At 41.4% G+C, this 22,692-nt stretch overlaps 2 protein-coding genes across 11 annotated transcripts in view; one reads left to right on the plus strand and one right to left on the minus strand.

Annotated features, from left to right (window-relative positions):
- Positions 1 to 1,326, minus strand: part of NT5C3A (5'-nucleotidase, cytosolic IIIA) — a 30,357-nt gene extending 29,031 nt beyond the window's left edge. The window contains exon 1 of one of the 4 annotated variants that reach the window (XM_033076567.2): positions 1,096 to 1,326. In XM_033076567.2, coding sequence (XP_032932458.1) covers positions 1,096 to 1,207 — 112 coding nt within the window. In that variant the 5' untranslated portion in view covers positions 1,208 to 1,326. Of the gene's footprint in view, positions 1 to 1,069 lie in introns of all 4 variants that reach the window. The other 3 variants (XM_033076577.2, XM_033076606.1, XM_033076595.1) reach the window with 3 other exon arrangements.
- A 310-nt stretch (positions 1,327 to 1,636) lies between these two features.
- Positions 1,637 to 22,692, plus strand: part of BBS9 (Bardet-Biedl syndrome 9) — a 362,362-nt gene continuing 341,306 nt past the window's right edge. For 3 of the 7 annotated variants that reach the window (XM_033076476.2, XM_033076468.2, XM_033076447.2), the window contains exons 1-5: positions 1,637 to 1,856; positions 2,898 to 3,018; positions 6,307 to 6,457; positions 7,626 to 7,690; positions 11,505 to 11,618. In XM_033076476.2, coding sequence (XP_032932367.1) covers positions 2,907 to 3,018; positions 6,307 to 6,457; positions 7,626 to 7,690; positions 11,505 to 11,618 — 442 coding nt within the window. In that variant the 5' untranslated portion in view covers positions 1,637 to 1,856; positions 2,898 to 2,906. Of the gene's footprint in view, positions 1,918 to 2,897; positions 3,019 to 6,306; positions 6,458 to 7,625; positions 7,691 to 11,504; positions 11,619 to 22,692 lie in introns of all 7 variants that reach the window. The other 4 variants (XM_033076485.2, XM_033076500.2, XM_033076492.2 and 1 more) reach the window with 2 other exon arrangements.

Here is a 22,692-nt window from a genome sequence, read left to right on the forward strand (position 1 = left end):
CTATAGAGCCAAAGCCTTTTCACAGAAATAGATCTAAAACCTCTCTAAAGTGACAATCCAAACTTTCTGCTCTCCCACAAGCTGTTGGAAGTAGGCTTGAAGAAACTACAGAGCAAGGAACCCCCTCCAAATTGTCAGATGACATGACTGATGACTAGAAACAGTATTTTTTTCAACAGTAAGCGATGTCTCTACAATCAGCAAAAACTTAAAGTAGAATTCTTCTTTGGACCCACGTTTTCACAAACTGCACTGCATGAATTCCACTGGCAAGCATGGCAACGCGCGGCCAAATGAGTACTTAGTTCGCAATTTACATACAGGAATCCCAGCTCTTACTAAAATCTGTTTCCACGTGTAATTATAAAAATTCATCAGAGTTTTCGGTAAAATTCAGCAGGGGAGATCACAAAAATACCCATTAGCCAGCATCAAGCGCCCTTGACGATTTCAGTTCAGTTCTTTGGTAAGGTGGTGTGTAAATTATAAAATTTGAAGGACTTCCACATAATTGGAACTTTGTCCAAACTAACATCTTTTATGACCGAATTATTTATAAGCAATTTATTTAAACAACTTCCTAAACAACAAGTTTAACAAGGGCAGCAAGAGACAGCGAGCTCCATCTTCCTTTTATAGTAACCGTGAACAGACTGTGTTTCCCAGTTTCAACAGATGGTTGAACACGTGTGTATGCGTGTCCATTTTTCTTTTAAAAAACTGCAAGCAGGGTTGTAAATTACCACCAAGACCCACGGGTACATATGTGTCTTACAGGTACATGTGGGCCGGACAGGACAGGGCAGGACGGCGTAGATCGTTTCCACACGCACCTTTTCCATGCTAGTGGGTCACGCTGAGGTGGAACAGCTGCTCCTGCCTCCAGCTCCCGTCCTTACCAAAACTCCAAACTGAGCTCTAGGTCCTCCCTCTGCCCCTCCAGATATCCCCTCGGGATATCCGCCTGGCTCCGCGGGGGCGGCCGTGGGGAGCCGCCGGCCGCAGGAGAAGGACAAGGAGAAGGGCGTGCGTCCGGGGACCGAGGGATTCTCGGCCTCTTACCACGTACCATCTCGATGATCTTGGTCTTCTTACCCGTCTTCTTCTTCATGGTGAAGATATACTGCGCCAGCACCACCCCGCCCACCAGCGCGCACACGCTGGCGCTCGCCACAGCTCCCATCTTGGCCACGGCGGTCCTGTCCATGGTAGCAGTTCCCGGGACGCCGGGAGCCGCTGCGGCGAAGCGCGGCTGCGCCCTCGGTGTGGGCGAAGGAGTGGGATCCTGGCCGACAGCCGGGTCGGCAACGACGGCACCTCACGCGCCCCACCGTCCCGGCCCCTCGCCGGTCGTACCACGCCACAGGGGAAAGGGGGAGAGAAAGGGTGGACGCGCGGTGAAGGGTGGAGCTGGGCGCCTCGAGAGCAAGAGGTTTCTGTGAGGGGTATGAAAAAGAAATAGTACAAGCCACCGAATGCTTAGGGTTGGTTTTTTGTTTTCTTTTTTCCCACCCTCATCTTCTAAAATACAAAAGAAATGTTTCTCTTCTTTGCTCTTCCCCCCAAGTACAGGACGAAGTGAGAGAGCCCAGCGGCCCATGGCGCCGTTTCCCAAACTACATTTCCCAAGCTCTCCTCTGGGCGGGGTGTGGGGCGGAGAACGGTTGGTGCCGGCGGTGGGTAAAGGGAGGGTGCTGGAGATGGCGGCGGCAGTGGTCTGACTGCGCCTGTAGCTCTGGTGCTCTGTGTCTCGCCTCGGGCCGCGCCTAAGCGAGGAGTTCCTGTGAGGAAGCGGGGCTACCGCGCCGGGGCGGCTCGGACTGCGCCGTGCCAGGGAGCTGTCGCCGCCCGCTCAAGTAAGCCCCCGCCGGGCTCTGTCTCCCTTTTCCGGCTCCACGGGGATGCGTCTGTATCTGTGTATGTGTCTGTGTCCCAGGCTCGGTGTAGGTGCTGTGTGTGCTGCTCAGGGACTCTGTGAGGGAGGGCAGGAGGGAGTGAGGGGGTGTGTGTGGAGGGCTCTGCTGTGCCCGCACTCGGCGGCAGCAGGTTGCCTAGCGGGCATAGCGACGGGTAAAGGTGGGAAATAAGTGATTTTGTGTGCTGGAGTTGGTTTCCTTGGAAGAGGAAAGGCGCGGGCTTGCAGCTGCGTTTGTTCCGAATCCCGGCTTCCCGGGATGCATGGCAGCCCCTCGCCTCCTGTGCGGGCTAGGGGATCGAGTGTGTCCGGGTCCGTAGGCAGTGAGCTGTGAGTTTTGAAGTAGGATAATGCTATTGTCAAGCTGCCCGCAAAAGGATTAGTCTCCTCGCTCCTTCCCTCCCTCCGCCCCCTTCTTCTTAAAATAAAATCAGATAGGGAGCAGAAAAGCTGATTTGTGCCCCATATGACCGAGTTCTTTAGTCGTGTCACTGGAGCAGCTTGAAGGCGATTAAACAATGGAAGTTTTGATGTCGTCTGTTTACGTCTCCATTTACTTGCCTAAAAATAATTTCTCTTGCAGAGAACTTGCATCAGATTTTTTTTTTCCTCTTTCCTCTGGTACTCCTCGGTAAGAGAAGAGACCCCAGTTCTGTGTCTCTGAAAACTTTTTTATTACGTAGTGCTTGTAACAGAAGGCATTTAGCATTTAACAGTTTTTAAAAGTCTGTTGTTGCATTTTCTTCATACGGCTAGCAGTGTCTATCATAACTAATTTAATTAATGACAATTAGAGTCTGAGGTTGTTTTCTTGACTGTATAACCAGAAACTCAAGAGACCTGGAATTAACATTCTTTTAGCTCACACTAGTGCAATATGAAGCTGAGAGGGGTAATATTCTTAAGGAAACCTTATAAGTTTTTGGTATAAACAGTTGCTTGTGTTAGTATAGACTTTGACAGTGGTTTCTTTCCTTTTCAGTAAAGAAGAATGTCCTTGTTTAAAGCTAGAAACTGGTGGTCCACCATTCTTGGAGAAAAGGAAGAGTTTGACCAAGGCTGTCTGTGTGTTGCTGATGTTGATAATAGTGGCAGTGGACAAGGTAAATTCAAATTAAAATTGCTGGCTTTAAGCCACACATATGTAGGTTTACTTTGACCAGTGCATGTTGAAAGCTTATTAGCCAGGCTAGTTGGCTAGTTAGTTTTAGGTCTACTATCTTTAATGTGTTCTTGTAGGCTTAAGAAGACAAATTCATTTCTCTCTTTTTATATTTGTATGCTGCTAAATATGTTAATTCTTGCTTGTGTTCACAGTAGCCTCTCTTATTTTATTCCCTCAATGGTAGATATCTTTAAAATAAAGAGTTTTCAGTTAGTCATGGGAGCAAACACATTGTGACTTGTAAAAACCAAAGAGGAGAAAAAAGGGAGGTGAGACTTAAAAAGTTAAGAATTCAGAAAAACAAATTAACAACCCTTTTGATTTGGAAAATAAGTGACAATAGAAGTAAGTGACTGTGCTTGAGTAAACTCTGTGTTTCTGTGTAGTCATTAATAATGAGAAATGATCTTTGCTGTCAGGGAGAGTTTTTGTGTATTTTTTTAATTAATAAATTTTTGGTGTCTTTATGATCCCATACTCACCTTGGAACTTTGTTTTTGCCTGGTAGAGGTACTTGAGTTTCAATTCCTTGCTGCCATACTCTTCTAAAATTATTTTAATGTAAGATTCTCCCTTTTCGGAATAACTTGAATTAAGTTGAGCTGTTACTGATTTGGTGTACAACCTCTTTCAGTAGAAATTCATTAGAGTAATTTAGGTTGGAAAAGACCTTTAAGAACATTTAGTCCAACAGCTAACACTCTGTATTCACTACTAAACCATATCCTTGAGCACTATGTCTGCATGTGTTTTAAATACCACCAGGGGTGGTGATTCAGCCACTTCCTTTGGCAGTCTCTTCCAGTGCTTCACAAGACTTTTGGTGAAATTTTTCCTAATATCCCATCTAGGTTTTACAGCCCCTAGTGCAACTCTAACCCCTTCACTGGCTTTGTTGCTCTTCTCTGGCCATGCTCTATCATCTCATGACTTTCTTGTAGTGAGGGGCCCAAAACTGAATACATTATTTGAGTTGAAACCTCACCAGTGCTGATTACAGGGGGGCAATACTTCTCTGGCCACACACTTTCTGATACAAGCCAGGATGCCATTGGCCTTCTTGGCCATCTGGGCACATGCTGGCTCACGTGCCAGCTGCTGTCACCTGTAACCCTAGGTACACTTTTCTGTTGGACAGCTTTCCAGCCACTCTTCCCCCACTCTGTTGTGTTGCATGGGTTTATTGTGATTGAAGTGAATGACCTGACACTCATATGATTGGCCTCCACCCATTGTTCTAGCCTGTCCAAATTTTGCTATAGAGCCATCCTACCCTCCAGCAGATCAACCCTCCCAGCCAGCTTGGTGTCATCAGCAAACTTACTGAGGGGGCACTTGATCCCCTCATCCAGGTCGTTGATAAAGATATGAAACAGGACTGGCCCCAATACTGAGCCCTGGGGAACATCACTCTTGACCAGTCACTGACTGGATGTAACTCAGTTCAGCACCACTCTCTGGGCTCAACTACCCAGCCACTTTTCTACCCAAGGAATACACCTGATTAAGTTGTGACTATCCACTTTCTCCAGGAGAATGCTATGGCAAATCCTGTCAAAGGTTTACTAGAGTCGAGGTAAACAACATCTGCAATCTGTCCCTTTTTCATCAGGCTGGTCACCTTGTCATAGACAGAGCTCAGGTTGGTCAAAGAGAACCTGTGCTTCTTAAACCCCTGCTGGCTGGGTCTGATGCCCTGGTTGTCCTGTACATGCTGCATGATGGCACTGAAGATGATATGTTCCATGACTTTCCCTGGTACTGAGGTCAGACTCACTGGCCTATACTTCCCTGGATCCTCCTTCTGACCCTTCTTATAGATGAGCATCACATTTGCTAACTTCAGCTTGGAGCTCCCTAGTCAGCCAGGACTGATGATAAATGGCAGAGAGTGGCTTGGTGAGTGCTTCCACTCTCTCAGTGTTTCTGGCCTCATAGACTTGTGTTTGTGTCTAGGTGATGTAGCAGAATTCTGACCATTTCTCCTCGCATTATGCGGGCCTCATTCTGCTCCCTGTTCCTGTCTTCCAGCTCAGGAGCTGGGTACCCAGAGAACAACTGTTGCTCTATTGAAGACTTAGGCAAAGGCAGCTCTAAGTACCTCAGCCTTTTCCTCATCCTTTGTCACTATGTTTTTTCCCCCCATACCCAATAAAAAATGGAGCTTCTTCTTGGCCATCCTTTTGCTGCTGATGTATTAATATAAACATTTTTAATGTATTTTATGGCAGTAGCTAGATTAAGTTCTAGTTGGGTTTTGGCCCTTGTAATTTTCTTCCTGCATAACCTTACGATACAGCTGATTCAGCCTCCCTTATTCAGCTGCTCCTTCTTCCAAAGGTCATATCTCCTCTTTTTACTGAGTTGCAGCTAATGCTCTGTGCAGCCAGGATGGTATTCTTCCCTAAAAACTTGCTTTGGCACACAGGGACAGCCTAGTCCTGTACCTTTTAAGACTTCCTTTGTTACAAATGTTCAGCCTACCTGGACCCTTTGCCCTTCAGGATTGCCTTCCAAGGAACTCTGTCAACTAGTCTCTTAAATGGGTGAAAGTCTGCCCTCAGGAAGTCCATGACAGCCGTTCTGCTGTTCCCCTTTGTTCCTCCTCTAAGAATTGAAAATAAAATTTTGCAATTGCTGTACCCACTACAACCTCCAACTATCACATCACCTACAAATCCTTCTCTGTTCACAAACAGCAAATCCAATGGGGCACCTTCCCTAGTTGTCTCCTTCACCAGTTGTGTAAGGCAGTTACCTTTCATATGCTCCAGGAACCTTCTAGACAGTTCCTCTCTGCTGTGTTTTCGGCAGACATCTGGTAAGTTGAAGTCCCCAACAAGAGCAAGGGCTGGTCGTTGTGAGATTTCTTCAAGCTGCCTGTAGAATATTTCATTGCCTCTTTGTCCTTGTTGGGTGGTCTGTAACAGGACTTCCACCATGACATCTGCCTCATTGGCCTTTTCCCTGATTCTTGCCCATAAACACTCAACCCTATTGTATTCTATCACTGGTGCTGACAGATATTCACATTTCTGCAAAAAATGTGATTGGTGAAGTTAAACTAGAAGACAGACCACAATGAACATTAATACAATCATGTCAATATTCTGTCTTTTTAGGGTATTACTTGAAGCACTCCACAGCAAATTGAATTCCACATGTACTATTGCATCATGTAGTATCCTATGTATTGCTTTCGTTTGTCTGTTTGTTTGTTTTGTAGATAAAGTTATTGTGGGCAGTTATAAGGGATATCTCCGAATCTTTAATCCACATCCTGTGAAACCTGGAGATGAAGTTCAACCTGAAGACTTGCTCTTGGAAGTGCAGTTGCGAGAACCAATATTGCAGGTGGAAGTGGGAAAATTTGTTTCGTAAGTAAATGGCAGGCTATGGTGCTGTTTGTTTAAGTCTTAGATGTGATTTTCTTCCTTTGTTTTGAAGGGTGAGTTTTCAGTTTCTAGATGGGCAACTATTTATCACATCTATGAATCCTATAGTATGCATTTGATCTGCTTCTTGAATCATCTTCATATGAGAGATTTTTACATAAGGTATATATAGAGGATAATCTTCCAGATAGTTATATAATTTTTCGAAGTATGTAGAACAGGAAAAACTTAACATTTAAAGTTCTTTTAAGGTGTTAGGAATACTTGACTAACTTGTTATGGTCTAGGATGTAATACTGGCCATTCATTTCCTGTTTATTAGAGGATAAAAGATCCTTAATTCTAATGAATTTAGTGGAAACAAGGTGGCCACGTAGAGGAGAGATACTGTGATGCTGAGGAAAACACCTTATAGTTAATTGGCTGTACGAGAATCTACTTAGGGAGAACTTTATTTTAGTAATTAGTTCTTGAAGGATTAATTTTAATTTTGAAATGAACTTCTAATACTGTAGCATGAACTTTATTTAAAAAATGAAAGTAAAATCTGTACTAACCATGGGAAAGATTCATGCTCTGAGACAAAGGGTCAAGAAGTCATGGAAGGACTCCGCAGGATTTAAAATGTGTTGCTCTGTGAAATGAGCTAAAACATTTTCTGTATTTACAACACAAGTACTTTGCTAAAAATACTATTTGTGTTTGGAGGAAGAAGAATGTGAGAGTTTGAAGGTTCCATGCAACTAGTACAAAAGTGAATTTAAAAAAAAGTAGTGTCTGATATTGCTGAATAATGTTTGTTTGATCTATGTATCATCCCTCCTTGAAAGATTAACAGCACCTTGTTTCAAACTAAATTTCAAACTTTTAATTTCAAACTAAACTTGGGAAATAGTTGTGCTGCTCTTCATATTTTAATCTCAAGCTATGTTCTTAAAGGATTCATTTTGATTTTGAAATTAACTCCAAACACTTCAGCATGAATTTAGGAAGATCATTACTTCTGAGTTTTTATGCTAGCATCTAACACCCAAACCTTTGCATTTAGCCTACACATGAAAGCAATTTCAACATGTTACCTGAATTTTATCCTATATAAATTCTATTGGAATTTATCTGAAAATAGTGTTTTTTATACCCTTCTTTACAGCGGTACCGAAGGACTTCATCTGGCTGTGTTGCATTGCCGAAAACTCTGTGTGTATGCTGTTTCAGGTTAGTTTACAGATTCAAGTTTTCCAGTGATTTTCAGTGTATTCTAAAGTCTGGATTAGGTTAATGTTGAACTTTGTATATACAGTGTTTGCTTATCATCATTAAAGATCTGCAGTCATGTTCTTTCACTTAAGCCCACGTATGAAGAGGAGACATTAGTAATTAGGTTTAGCAGAAGTTTGCTGATCTACTCCATGCCTGAGATGCTGTGATGTGTATGATGGTCTGTGGTTAGCAGTGATTGTGAGCAACTAGTTCTCATTATGGTTTTATGAATTGGTGTTATTGTTCAGCATGCTAATGAATAAGTGGTTGTATAATGCCAACCTACTTAGCTCTTTAAAAATAATCAGTTATGATTCTTTCTGAACTCAGAAGTCCAGATAATTTTTTAGAAAGCCAGAACATTGGTAAGGTAGCCCATGAGAAGACAGGAGGTTATACTGGTAAGAAGGTGAAACCGTTGTATTTTGTCTTAAATCCTCTTTTTTCTACTTCCTTTGGCTGGAAATTCTATATGATGTGTTCTCTGTGTGTGTGAAGAGCCTAGACATGAAATATATATTCTGTGCTTTGATTTTTAAAATTCTGTATGCTCAGAGCAAAGCACAGATTTAAGAGGTCTATTAATGGTAAGCTCATCTTCAAAATTTAATGGACAACATGGTGTTCATTTTCTCCATACAGGGACACACTATGATTCCTTTCATTACAAGAGCATAGTTTTATTGTAGGAGCAACTTGTTTCCTATTTACAGCCTTGTAGTCAGGTTACAAAAATGTACTCTCTTTGACTGTCTGGAGACACCTGTGAAAGTGGCCTTTGCTGAGGAGAGATTCTTAGAGATGTACTGCAGTTTTCGAGCTTTCTTTTTGTGGTGTTAGTGTTTATGCCTTAGGATTGTAGCCCACCAGTACAATTTTTATTAAAACAATTTATTTTAAAATTTGCATTAAGACCATATGACAGTAAGTCTAGAAGTCTTTAGCAGTTATAATTTGCTGTTTGGTCTACATGGCTTTAGCAGTTAAGTAATAATAAAAGTAAAATTTTACTGTCTTTTAATAGACTTTTCATACTACAGTAATTTCACGAATACAAGCCGCACCAATTTGACTAAGATTTTGCTCCTAAACCGGAAATGCGGCTAATAATCAGGAGCGGCTAATATGTGAATAATTTTCTGACATTTAACAACCTCAGAAGTGCCTGCCAGAGTGCGGACCCGAGCAGCTGCAAAATCGGCATTTTGCGATTGTTACAAATCGCTACTCTGTTGCACCGCGGGTGGAGCCTGGCTGCCTGCAGGCAGCACGGGGGGCGGGAAGAGAGGAGGGAGAGGTCTTTCCTTCCCTACTCTGCCACAGCCGGGGGAGGAGACGGGGGGGCCCCGCGCCGCCCCTGCCGCGGCTCTGGGAGGCGGCGGGGGACCCGGGCTGCCCCTGCCGCAGCCCGGGGAGGAGGAGGGGGACCCGGGCCGCTATTGCCGCGGCTCTGGGAGGCGGCGGGGCACCTACGCCGCCCCTGCCGCGGCCTGGGGAGGAGTGGGGGGACCCAGGCCGCCACTGCCACGGCTCGGGGAGGCGGCGGGGGGCTCCGTCCCCGCCCGCTGCCGCCGCCGCGGGACCGGGGGGGCTCCGTCCCTGCCTGCCACCACAGGGCAGCGCCGGGCCGTGGTGACCGAGCCCAGTGGCAGCGGCGGCTGGCCCCCAGTGGCCCCGCTGAGTGGCAGCGCCGGGCTGGGCTACCTGGCCCCGTCAGCAGCCCCGAGCGGGCCGAGCCTGCACAGCCCGAGCCGAGCCAGTAAACCCCGCCCTGCCACGGTTCTGTTACTATTTGGCAACTTGTTGCACGTGGGTCCTCGCTGCGAACGACAGAGCGGCTTATACTCGGGTGCGGCTTATTTATGGACAAAAAACGAAATATTTGCCAACACCCAGAGATGCGGCTTATACTCAGTGCGGCTTGTATTCGTGAATTTACTGTAATCTGTAAGCATTCATGCTTTAAAGGTAATTTCTGCCATCTGAGTGGGTACTCTCAAACAAGCTCCTTTGAGAAATAACTCTCATTACTTCTTCATGCTTTTAAGACAAACTACACTTTCATAAAGTGGAATCTTTACTTGCTTTATACATGTTACCTTATCTGTTATTCATAATAAAAATCACTATGCTGCTTCTTTTGACAAATGAAAGCATCCTTCAGGGCTGACTAAAGTATAGCCTTGATATTGTATTACAGTCAATATATACAGACTGATTGTCTTCTAAGTTGTTTATCCTGACGTGTTGCTGATTATCTAGTTAGTACTCAGCAGGGCTCTTTCCCTCATGTCTATTTCACTCTTTTCCCTAATGTGAGCCTGCTTTAGGGGTAATTGTTTACAACTGTGCTTGATTTCTTTGGAGAAATTGCCTAAAAGGTTAGCATAAGCTACAAATCTTTCATAGAATGTTAAGTTGTTATTGGAATAATCATTGTATATTTAAAATTTTGGTAGGATTTAAAAATATGTAGAAAAACACCTTTTTATATAGAAAGTTTTTCTATATACAGAAAACACCTTTTTCCCAGCTAATGTGACTGTTCTCAAAGGTTTTGGTTTACTTTTTTTCTTACTTGCTAATATTAGTTGTTAAATATTACAATAATTTGATGATTATAAGCCGCACCTAATTATAAGCCGCGCTTCCGGGTGTTGGCAGCATTTCGTTCTTTGTCCGTATATAAACCGCACCGGATTATAAACCGCACTTTAATTCGCAATGAGGATCCGCGTGCAACTTTCACAGTTGCCGATTAGTAACAGAATCGTGGGATCGTGGGGTTTACTGGCTTGGCTTGGGGTCGGGCAGACTCGGCTTGGTGCTGCCCCGCTGCTGGGGCCAGGTGGGTGCTGCTCGGTGTAGGGCCGCCCTGGTACCGCTGGGGCTGGATGGGCTCCACCTCAACTCGAGGCTGCTGCAGGCTCGCACTTCCGGGTTGGCAAATTTCTGAACTTCGTTCATATATTGGCCACTTCGGAGTATAAGCCGCACTTCTGGATTCGGACCAACATTTTAATCAAAATGGTGCGGCTTAGAATCGTGAAATTACTGTACTTTATGTAATGAACTTTACTTTCTTCATGGGGTTCAGGAAAAACTTGATTCTTGAAAGAGGAACTTCAGTTTCTTTAGAAAGACTTTTTTTTTCTGCTAGTTCCTTGAAGGAATCAGGATATTAAAATTCATCCAGACCTTTTCAGAAAATGTGATGTATATTGCAAAATTATTTTTGTTACCATATGTTTCTCTATTGTCTGCATTGCTGATCGCTCAATTCAATTTCAGGCAAAGTAAAGGCAAGTCATGAGTGTGCTCTAAACACAGCTTTGTAAAATGGTAGCTGACCAGCTACAACTTAATTCGAGACAAAGACTACTGCAGCTGAAACTGGCAGTTGGTTATAGTGTATTTACCAAATAACTAGAGAATCATAAGAATTCCCCCTTCAGCAAGGGGAATCAAAGCTTTTTTTGTGATCTTAAAGGTGTGCCCAACATGAAAAATGAATTTAAGTAGTAAAATCTCACCCTTTTGTGAGGTCTTTCTAACATGTATATTATAATGAGACCTTATTTCTGGTTATGGCCTTTAGGAATTTTGTAGCTAGGTAATTTTTTTTTCTAGAAAATAGCAGTGTGAGCCTACTCAAAAGCCACTTGAAATTAAGTTACATTTTCTTCAGATTGTTTAAGCTGATACTCCTTTATTTCTTCAACAGTGTATAGATCAAATTAAGAACTATTTACCCTTTGTTTTTTTCTAGGAACTCAGGGGAATGTGGAGCATGGGAACCAGTATCAGATTAAACTGGTGTATGAACACAATCTTCAGAGAACTGCTTGTAATATGACTTATGGCCCATTTGGTGGTGTAAAAGGTAAGCTCCTTTTGTAGTCTGTATAATTAGTTGTTTAATTGCATTTTTAAAGGCAGCGTGATGCTGCTGTCTAGAGAAAAACATCTTTCTATGCATGATGATACTTTTTATCTGATGCATATTGTTTTCTTCTGTCTTTAATTCTGTTTTACTCTTCTGTGCTTGCTTATCCTGGACAAGTTAAAAAGTTAGGTTCAGCAAAAGAAGATGTTAACGTATCAAGTGTCTTGAAAGATATGTAATACAGACTTCTAAAAACTACTTAAACTTAGATTGGGAAAACAGAACAGTTGACAGTAATATTTAGGGTGTGTTTGTAGATTTGAATGAGTCTAATAGATATCAGTCTTTTTTGAACTTGTGAACTTGTGTACTTGTTTTTGTGCTCTGATGTGGAAGCATTTATATTGTCTTTGCATAACATTTCCTTTTCTTCATAACTAAAACTCACAACTCATTGCTAAAAAATATTTGGGGGCTGGCAGTCATCAAGAAAAATAGTGTCACTAAACTGTTGGCAGAGTGATAAGTCACTTTCCAAGACAGAAAGTCTCTTGCATCAATATGGCAAATATATGCATTACAGTTCCTCGGTTCTGTAGTGACTTGCCAGTAATAATGCCACAGTGCCTTATCCTAAACTCAGGCTTGTCCCTGGGCTTAAATTCAGCTGACCAAAATCCTTATTGATTGAAGAGATTTTCCCCTACTAATTTCTTAAAGCTACCTTGCAGAAAAAGGTCAACTCATGTATAAATGCTATGAGTATCTCGAGGAGTGAGTGTATATGGTATGGGCATATTCCTGTTAAAAGCAGAAGGACAATACAGAGGTTCCTAAATCTGAGAAGAGGTAATAATACTTTCTGACATTCTGCAGTGGAGTTGCAGTAACAAATGTATAGGGGATAGTAAACTAGGTGTTGTGAGTGTCTGGAACGGTTCGGAAAGAGTACAACAAGTAAACTTGTACCACCATGCAGTTCTGCAGAAGAAATTCTCTGGGTTTTTGACACGCATGTTTGTTTACCATGGAGTTCTAAGTAGAGGTCTGACCACCAGCTCAATCTTGATGCCAGACCTGTCTCATGAGCTGTAGTGGATGCAAGTAATCTGAATGAAGAAGGAAGAAGGTGTCTTTGCAAGCTAGGGAGAGCAGCAGGTAACGTTTACTCTAGAACCTACTCAGCAAGACAAACACTTTTCAACTCCTAGGATGGTCAGAATGGGGGCCAATCCTGTCAAAGCAGCAAGAACAGCAGAAGGAACTCTGGTAAGTTCTGTAAACTTTTCAGAGTTTTCTGTGTTAGCATGTTGTGCTAATTACCTTTTCCTTTTTTTCTTCACTGTGTTCCAGTTCACATTGAGTGTTTATTGCTGTTGTACAAAGAATGAATTCCAAATTGAAAGAATTACAAATAAAGAAGCCAAGAAGGCAGGGATTTATATTATGTAGTGAATAATACACATTCACGTTATAAGATCAAGATGCTTTCTGTTTAAGACCTAAATCTAGGAAAATTAGAGTGATTGTTCAGGTACCTGGCAGGAAGCTAGTGAGGCATGTGTTGAAGCATCAGAGAAATTGGCAAAATGGACACTGGGGAAAGTTCCTTTTGGGAAATGGAGGAATATTCTTTTTTTGGTAGATTTTCTGGGCTGAATATTCTTTTAATGTGGCTTTCCTGGACTATCTGATTAGATTTCTTATCAAGGATATGCTTTTAATCTTGTCTCAGGCCTTTTGCAGTGAATCTATTTCAGATTTTTTAAGTATAATCTTTAATATCTTGTTCTATCTTTGAGGCTTATAGATGACAGTATTGTGGTTTTATTTCCATCTTGCAAGACCAACAGAGTAACCAGAAAGGAAGTCGTCTAGCAAGTGCTGTTAATTTTAGTAAACAAATGCCTGTCCTTGTCTAGCCTGCCAAGCTGTCTATGTGAATCTGTGTTTGGCAGATGTTGTGGTATGCCCCTGAGAGTCTGTAAATAAATAAACTTTTTTTTTTTTACCATCAGTCTTCCACAGGCTTCTCTGGAATTCTTTTCAGGCATCTGCTAAAAGTGTCTCTTGTCTTCAGCAGAGGTTAATTCATGGTGTTGCTGTAAGCCTGCAGCAGTGGGCTTGCTTTGCTAACAGTCTACCTTTTGCACAACAGTCTGGAAGTAGAATGAGAAAATACAGGGAGAGGCTTTGCATTTATTGCTGTCTGTTACTACTGTGACTAATATGTGTCTTACTGCTGTATTCAAGCATGTTTGAAACAATGTGAGGGTGAAAGTGGCCCTTTACTGGTCCTGTTCACAGAGCTACTGAAGCAGACACAACAGGAGAATGGCAGTTGAACAGGAGGAGAAAGCATACATACAGGAAAGCATACTGTGGGAGTGTTGGGAAGGAGGGAGAATGTCATGAATTTTCATCTGAGTAATGAATTTTCATCTGAGTAAGCAAAGAAAGCTGTAGGAGTTGACACAGACAACTTGATTTATGAAGTTGCTCAGTCTTCTCAGATTTCTCTTCCTGAAAGTTACGCTTTTCTTTTCTTTTTGTGGAGCTCTTAACCCTATACCTTCAGTGGTAAAGCAGTGCATTCTACTCAGCCATATGATTTAACACTGACAAAAGCAAAAAAAAGATTGAGTTTGCAGTCCTAAGGGGTATAGGACAGGTGAAAAGTATAGTTGGGACCATGAACTTTAGGCAAGCAAACTACCTACTCTTCAAGGCGTTAGTTGGACTTGTGAAACTGCCATCAGAGAAAAGGAGTCAAAAAATGGCAGATCTTCAAGGAGTGCAAGGACTCAGGATCCCCAGGTGTGAGAAATTGGGAAAGGAAGGCAAGAGATGGAGATGTCTGAGTTGAGACCTGCTGGTCAAACTAAAGGGCAAGAAGGAAATGCACAGCCAGCGGAGGCAGGGAGAGGTGATCTGGGAAGAATATAGGGATGCTGTGTGGTTGAGTAGAGATGGCATCAGAAAAGCCAAGGTAAGCTGGAGGTTAACTTGGTGAGGGGTGCAAAGATCAACAAGAAGGGCTTTCACAAGTACATTGACCAGAAAAGGAAGGTCAAAGGTAGTAACACTGGTAAACTGGTAACAATGGATGAGTGGAAAGCTGAGCAACTCAACAACTTCTTTGCCTCAGCCTTCACTTGTAATCTGTCTTCCCATGCCTCTTAAGTGGTAGAGAGCAGAATGAAGACTGCAGGAACTAAGTCTCTCCCACTGCAAGGGAAGATTGGTTTTGTGACCACCTGAGGAACCGAAGTCTATGGGACTTGACTGAGAGGCATCTTAGAGTTCTGAAGGAATTGTCTGATGTAGTTGCCAGCTACAGTCCATGATACTTGAAAAGTCATGGCAGCAGGTGAAGTCCAGGGTAACTGGAAAAAGGGAAACATTGAATGCATTTTAAAAGGGCTGGAAAGGAGCACCCCGGGAAGTTGTGACCTGTCAGCCTCACTTCTGTGCCTGGAAATGATCATGGAACAGAACTTCCAAGAAGCTGCACTAAGGCACATGGAGAACAGGGATATGACTCTAGACAGCCAGCATGACTTCAGTAAGGGCAAGTTCTGGCAAATCAAACTAGGGCCTAGTAATAGAGAGCCATGGAGTGACTACATCTGTTGGCAAGGTAAGGAGTATGGATATCATATATGTATGTCGACTTCTGTAAAGCCTTTGACACACTCCCCCACAACATCTGTCTCTTTAAATTGGAGAGAGATGGTTTTGATGGGTGAGCTGTTCACTGGATGATGAATTGGTTGTATGTTACACCTAGAGAATCATAGAATCATAGAAAATGCTGAGCTTGAAGGGACTCATCAGGATCATCCAGTCCAACTCATGACCCTGTGCAGGACACCCTAAGAACCATACCATGTGCTTCTTTAACTCAGACAGATTTGGTACTGTGACCACTTCCCTGGGGAGCTAGCTGCTCAACCACCTTCTGTGTGAAAAACTTTTTCCTGATATCCAACCTAGACCTCCCTTGACTCAGCTTCTTGTCATTTCCTTGAGTTCTGTCAGTCATCACAAGAGTGAAAGACCAGTACCTGCCCCTCTACTTCCCCTCAGGAAGATGCAGAAGACCACAGTGGTATCTCCTCTCAGTTTCCTCTTCTCCAGGCTGAATAAGTGAAGTAACCTCAGCTGCTCCTTATAACCCTTCCCCTCCAGACCCTCCATTATCCTTTATATATATAGAATGACAGATGGTGTTCCTTGGGCATCCATAGTGGCACCAGTGCTCTTTAATTTTTTCATCAGTGATCTAGGCATTGGGATAGAGGGCACCCTCAGAAAATTTGCAGATGACACCAAACTGTGTGGTGAGATTGACACACCTGAAGGACAGGATGCCATCCAGAGGCACCTGGACAAGCTTGAAAAATGGGCTCATGGCAGTCCTACAGAAAAGAACTTGAGTGTTTTCATGGGTGAAAGGCTGGATTCGAGGCAACAGTTTGTGCTCACAGCCTGGAAGGCCAAGCTTATCCTGGTCTGCATCAAAAGCAGAGTGACCATCAGGATGAGGGAGGTGATTGTCTCCTTTGTGAGACCTCACCTGTAGTGCTGCTTGTAGTTCTGGAGTCCTCGACACGGGAAAGATGTGGATCTGTTAGAGCAGGTCCAGAGGAGGGTCACAAAAACAATCAGAGGGCTGGAGCACCTCTCCTACAAAGACAGGCTGAGACAGCTGGGATTTTTCATCTTGGAGAAAAGGCTCTGGGGAGACCTTGTTGTAACCTTACAGTATTTATAAGGGGCTTACAGATAGCGATAGGACAAATAGGAATGGTTTTATGCTAAAAGAAGAGAGGTGTCCCATACCTAGGATTTTTCAAGGCTAGGTTGGATGGGTCCCTGAGCAACCTGAGCAAGTGGGTCGCTGCAATGAATTGTGACATCATCAATTTGACCAAGTTGCTCTGAGATCTGTCCAGTCTGATCCTGAATATTTCCAGAGATGGTGCATCTACCACCTTAGTGCACAACATGTTTCAGTGTTTTACCTCCCTCCTTGTTAAAAAGTTGTTCCTTATGTCCAATCTAAATCAACCCTTTTTTATTAAAACCTTTAGCCTTTGTCCTATAACAACCTGCTCTTTGTCCCCATAAATCATTTAAGATGTTGTACTTGGCTTGTAAACCCTAAGTGATGGAATTTTGTTTTGCTGGTTGAAAGTCACTGATGATTGAAAGCTTCTGATAAATAAGTTGCATATTTTCCAGTGTTAAAGGATAGGAGTGGAGTAAAGCCCGTGAACTGGACATAGTGTTTTAGTTGAGAGTTCCTTTTCTTCTTCATCATGCAGTGTGCCTCCAGTTCAGTTTCTAAGGGATAAATCTGGTATTAATCTAGAAGTAGGCAAGTCTTATTAAGCAATATTCCATATATTGTTTAGTCTTAGTAAAGTTAAAACTAAATTGAAAAACAGTGAGAAGAGGGTTTTTTTTTGATAGCTAGGTAATGATTGGATTTTGAACCAATATTGTTACATTTGGTGATTGATATAATTTGGTCATAATTTTATATCATTCCCATGTTTTGTTTTTATAGTTATACCAAAATCATGTAGGCGTAGTTATTTTAATTAAAAGAGTGATGAATTGGATCTGTTCTACCTGTACAGAATTTTGGTTAATCATTTTACTATTGTTGACATCAATTCTATGAAATAGTAAACTATCTTCATGTAAAAATATTAAAACTCCTTATAGGTACATAATCACACCGAGATTAGTTGAGATAATTATCAGCTGCTTGAGAATCTCATTAATTTACATATTGTTACAGTAAAAGATTTGCAGGGAATGGGCATTAAACAAAACTTATTTTTTACTCAGTGCAAATAAATTCATATTACTTCATAATTTTTATTGTCTTTTCCTAACATGATATTTAGATAATTAATGCTGAAATTACCTTAATTTTGTACCTACAACTTACGGAATAAACTCTGACCCATCCCTTGACTTTGTCATGTCCATATTGAAGGTATTTAGGCGTGGTATGTTTCCTGCGTGTAGAGAAATCTAAGAAAGAAATTGGGAGTTTGGAAAACAACTCTTACTCCTACTTTACCATTTTCTGTTGGAGAGGTTAGGACTTAGCCGCTTTATATTGTTAGCTTAAGTCCTTCCAGATCTTGAGAAACAGTCAATGTACAGTAATTTCACGACTATAAGGCACACCACATTATAAGGCGGACTTCCCGGGTGTCGGCAAATTTCCGAACTTTGTCCATATATAAGACGTGCTGGATTAGAAGGCGCACTTTTTGTTTTTGCAGTGAGGATCCGTGCTCAACAAAGTAACCAGTAAGTAACGGAATTGCGCAAGCTGGGCTGAGCCCTGCCGACCCACTTGGCCTTGTGCGGGTTGGCTCGCTGCTTGGCTTGCGGCTCACACTTCTGGGTTGTTGGCAAATTTCCGAACTTTGTCCATATATAAGGCGCACCGGATTATAAGGTGCGCTTCCGGATTTTGATCAAAATTTTAGGCTTTAAGATGTGCCTTATAGTCGTGAAATTACTGTACTTCTTGTGCTTGACTGTTCTTAAAAGGAGAGATTTACTGATGTGGAGTCTGCTTATGAGAAATGGCATTATACTTTTTATAGTGGAAGAAAAAATTTGAAAAAGTTTGCAGATCAGGCCACAATTTCATTCTTTGCCTTGTTTGTCTTGAGTCAGATGTGACTTATGTTTGAGAGAAGTATATGAAATAAATTTTTGCAGAAGTAATGTGAAGAGTAGAGAAGGGCTTTAAAGTAAAAACAAAGCCACTGTTACTTGAAACTTAGGCAACTTTACAGATTATCACATAAATTTCCTGTGGTCAGTTATGTGTTAGACTGAATGCTGGGCAGGATAGTAGCTCATACATAAACGAACAACAGTGTGTAAGGAGGGAATGCTAAAGTTCTCTGCTTTGATGACTGGTGAATGAAGTACAGGTTTCCTGAGCTGCTCTTTGAAGTGCTTAGGAAGTGTGTAAATGATCACATACTCTAGTAGGAGTACGTCCTTTCCCAGGTGAGGATTGAGTTGTGTGGTTGTTCTTCAGGGTGTAAGTGATACATTAAGGTGGGTGTATAAACACTCTGAATACTTCCAGTTTTCTTTTTTATTAAATTTTTTTTTCAATTTTAAAGATTTTTTCATCTTCTTAAGAACTAAAGAAACAGCATATTGATAACTTACCAGTGGGGAATGCAATCTGTCAGGTTGCTCTTGAATGGAATACTAATTTTATTTAGTGACAGGCAGAAATCATAGTTTAATAATTTTGCTTTCTTAGCTGCTGAATTATTTTTTGAATGGTGTTTACTTACAGATAATGGTTTTACACTGCAAAAGCACTGTTACTGATTTGTGTAATTCCACACACTTGCATTGTCTAATAGTTAAGTAATAAGTGAATTAACTGCAGTTTTCTATTACTCTTCAAACGAGTTGATAAATGATTTAGTATTGGATCCTCCTAATAAGCACAGGCTTTGAAATTTACATTTTCATCTGAAACCTTAATGCCTTAAGTCAGCTTCTAGAGTAGTTCAGATTTATTTCAAGCTGTTTCAAGAGTACTCTACCAATATAAGCAGATAATAAAGCAATAGCAAAGGGAAGGAAAAAAGAAAATACAGCTTTGACATGAAAATGTTACAAGCAGAAAAGTGTGAAATACCTTGAACCTATGTTTTTCTCAGCAAATGGCCTTGAATTAATTTTACTTTTATTATAACACTGGCCTAGAGGCAAAGTATGTTTGAGTGTTACAACAAAGAGGGTGCTATATGGAGGAATTTTAAAAATAATTAAATACAACGTATGCATAAATCATTGAAACTTTGTGAGGAGGGTAGACTGTGTTTAACTTTTCTCCAATTCTGCAAGAATAAATTTTATTAGGTGTTAGAAAAAAATTATCAGCTGAGTTTTATGCTTTAAGGTTAAATGATTCTTAAAACCATGTTTAAATACTCGAGCAATATAAAATCAGACTTTGATTTATTGGCTAGTTCTGTTAAGGAGCAGAATATTTAACTGTTGCCTTCCTGTTAAATTGCTTCTGCATAAGAACAGATTTTTGGAAAGGCTTGGGCTTTAAAATTTTTTTAATGGAATAGATCTACTGATGACTATTAAATGGTTTCTCACTCAGCTTTGGAGAACTGTTAGTGTTGTGTTTTGTTTTTCTTTTTCTATTAATAATTGAGTTAGAACCTTTTCTCTAAACTGAACAAGTGAATGGAAAAACAATCAAGGAAAATGTTCTCTGAATCTCTTACCATCTGTTTCCTTTTACCTTCTTCAACTCTTCTTAACAGTAATGAATGTAGCCTAATGATCACAGCCTAACTGAAATGAAAGTTCACATTGCCTTCAGTATGCTAGAACTTTGCCTCAGTTATGAATTCCTAGATAAATCTCTTAATCAGCAGTTTGTTTTAAAAAAGTGCTATAATTTATGTGAAGTAAAATCGATTGCAGAAATGCGTAACTTTGGGAGCAGTTAAATATGTAAGTGAAAGAGTTGCTTTTCAAAATTGGTAAGTTCTGTATGACACTTTTTCTAATTTCCCTTGTTGAGGTATGGTACCCAAAAGTGTGCAGTCACTGTGCACTGCTAGTATAAAACGTTTTGTATCTTACGTGTGGGGTTACGGCTTCTGCAGTGCTCCTGCCAAGAGTCAGTGGGTGCCAAGGCAGAACAATAATAACCTCATATGTTTTTAATATCACATGTATACTAATAATGACCCAATCTGTCTTTTGTCTTTTTGATGAGATATTGTTGATTCATTTTAATTCATTGTCCTACACTAATCTCCAGACTCTTCTTCTTAGTGCTATTGCCTACCATTCTCTAGTTTCCTGTGAGTCAATGGTCTGAGATCACATCTGATGTTTTATTTCAGTTTAGAGATGCTGTCTCTAAAGTTTAGAAGTGTAGTATATGTTATTACCCTATCTAATAAATAGTTTGACATGATGAATTTTCTGTTACTTCAAACCTATATCCAGCTTTGTTATTTATATATGTACTTTCTTATTTAAATGTTCCAACATTTCATGTGAATACATTTGTCATTAAGATGTGTTTGCTGCCTTATAGTTTTTCCTCCAAAAGAATGCCGTTTTAGTTTCTAATTATTTAGTCTGTTTTGTCTTCTCAAAGAATCTTTCAGAAATGTGCGTATGTAGCTTTTTTTTATTTTTCCAGTGGTCATCAATGATCACTCCATTACAAAAGAAGTCTCCAACTTGTAGGAATTTATTTGGAGAATCACCAAATCCTCATTAGTTGCTTTTCCTGGAGGGTTGAAATGTATTTTCTACAAGCTATAATGCTTTATTACTAATTTTATTTTGGGTTATTATGTTTGGTGCAAATTATTCCTATCAAAAATCACTTTGCTACATCATTGTGGTGACTTAGTCCCTAAGTACCACACAGCTACTCACTCACTTTCTCCCATTTCATCCTGGTGGAATGGGGAAGAGAATCAGAAGAAGGTAAAACCTGTGGGTTGAGACAAGAACAGTTCACAATCTGAAATAAAATATGATAATAATGATAATAATAAAGAAAAGGGAGAAATAAAACCCAAGAAAAACAAAAAATGTACAGTACAGGTGTTCACCACCCACTGACTGATGCTCAACCTGGTCTCCATCAACAATCAGCCCCTTTATAGCGAATTCTTCATTCGAATGATCTCAGTGTGTTTCCAACAGTCTTAAAATACAGGATAACAAATTGTTCCTGCTTGTTAAATCAGTGGTGTCTTTTCTGAGATTACCAAGAAGGAAACTAATAGGAAGGTAATTTTTTTGATAGAGATGTAATTCACTGACTCATTTGACCACAAAGTAAGAGTTAAGCTTTTCTGTGTGTTGGTTGCTAGGATATAGTAGACAAATGACTTGAATGTGAAAAGTGGCTGTGTTCCCTTGGTGTTTTTTTAGCAAGTTAAGTCAAGCTGTTTATTTATAAATTTTTAGGGTATATTTGAAACTTCTTGAAGATATATTGGACTTTCATGTGATACTCTGTACAGTAAACCCTCACTTTTGTGTTGTAAGCTTCTCACTGTCTGACTTTGTCATAAATATTCTCAATGAGTTCTTTGGATGTGACTGCAGTTTTTCTGGAGATCATTCTTCAGCCCATATCTTTAACAGCTTTTTAGCTCAAAAATCAGTAAATAGTCACACTAAAGGGGAAAAGTTGGAAGGTACCCCTGGAGGTCATCTAGGCTACAAACCCTGCTTGTCCCTAGAGCATGTTACTTGGGGTTGTTTCGAGATGGCTTCTGAATATTTCCAGAGAGGAAGACTCCACAATCCCTCTGGATAGACTGGTCCAGTGCTCAGCCACAGCCTCACAGTATAGAAGTTTTTCCTCATGTTCAGGTGGAACTTCTTTTGTACATCAGTTTCTGCCCATTGCCTCTTATCCGCTTGTCACCACTGGGAAGAGTCTCGGTCCATCCTGTTGACACTTTCCCTTCAGATATTTGCATATATATAGGTTGATGAGGGGTCCTCTCAGTCATCTTCCTGAAACTAAAAAGGCTCAGCTCCCTTAGCCTCTCCTCGCAGGAGAGATTACCTCATCCCTTAATCCTCCTTGTTGCTCTCTCCTGGCCCTGCTGCAGAAGCTCCATATTTCTCTCATATTGAAGAGCCCAGAACAGGACGCAGCACTTCAGATGTGGCCTCACCAGGGCTGAGTAGAGCGACACGATCACGTCCCTTAGCCTGCTGGCCATGCTCTTCCTAATGCATCACAGGATAACATTAGCATTTTTGACCACAGAAGCACACTGCTGGCTCATGGACATCTTGCAAACCAGCAAGGTCCTTCTCCACAGAACTGCTTGGACCAGCTGTCTTGGACCCCTTGTCCCTCTAGGGCATGTTCTCCTGGGATTCTTCAAAAAGATCCCTGGAGAGGCCAAAGTTAGCTCTCCTGAAGTCCAGGGTTGTGGTTGTACTCACTGACCTGCTTCTTCCTTCCAGGGTACTAATGATCTCATGGTCCCTG

The sequence above is a fragment of the Catharus ustulatus genome, chromosome 1 (assembly GCF_009819885.2).
Source record: "Catharus ustulatus isolate bCatUst1 chromosome 1, bCatUst1.pri.v2, whole genome shotgun sequence".
Classification (NCBI taxonomy): domain Eukaryota; kingdom Metazoa; phylum Chordata; class Aves; order Passeriformes; family Turdidae; genus Catharus; species Catharus ustulatus.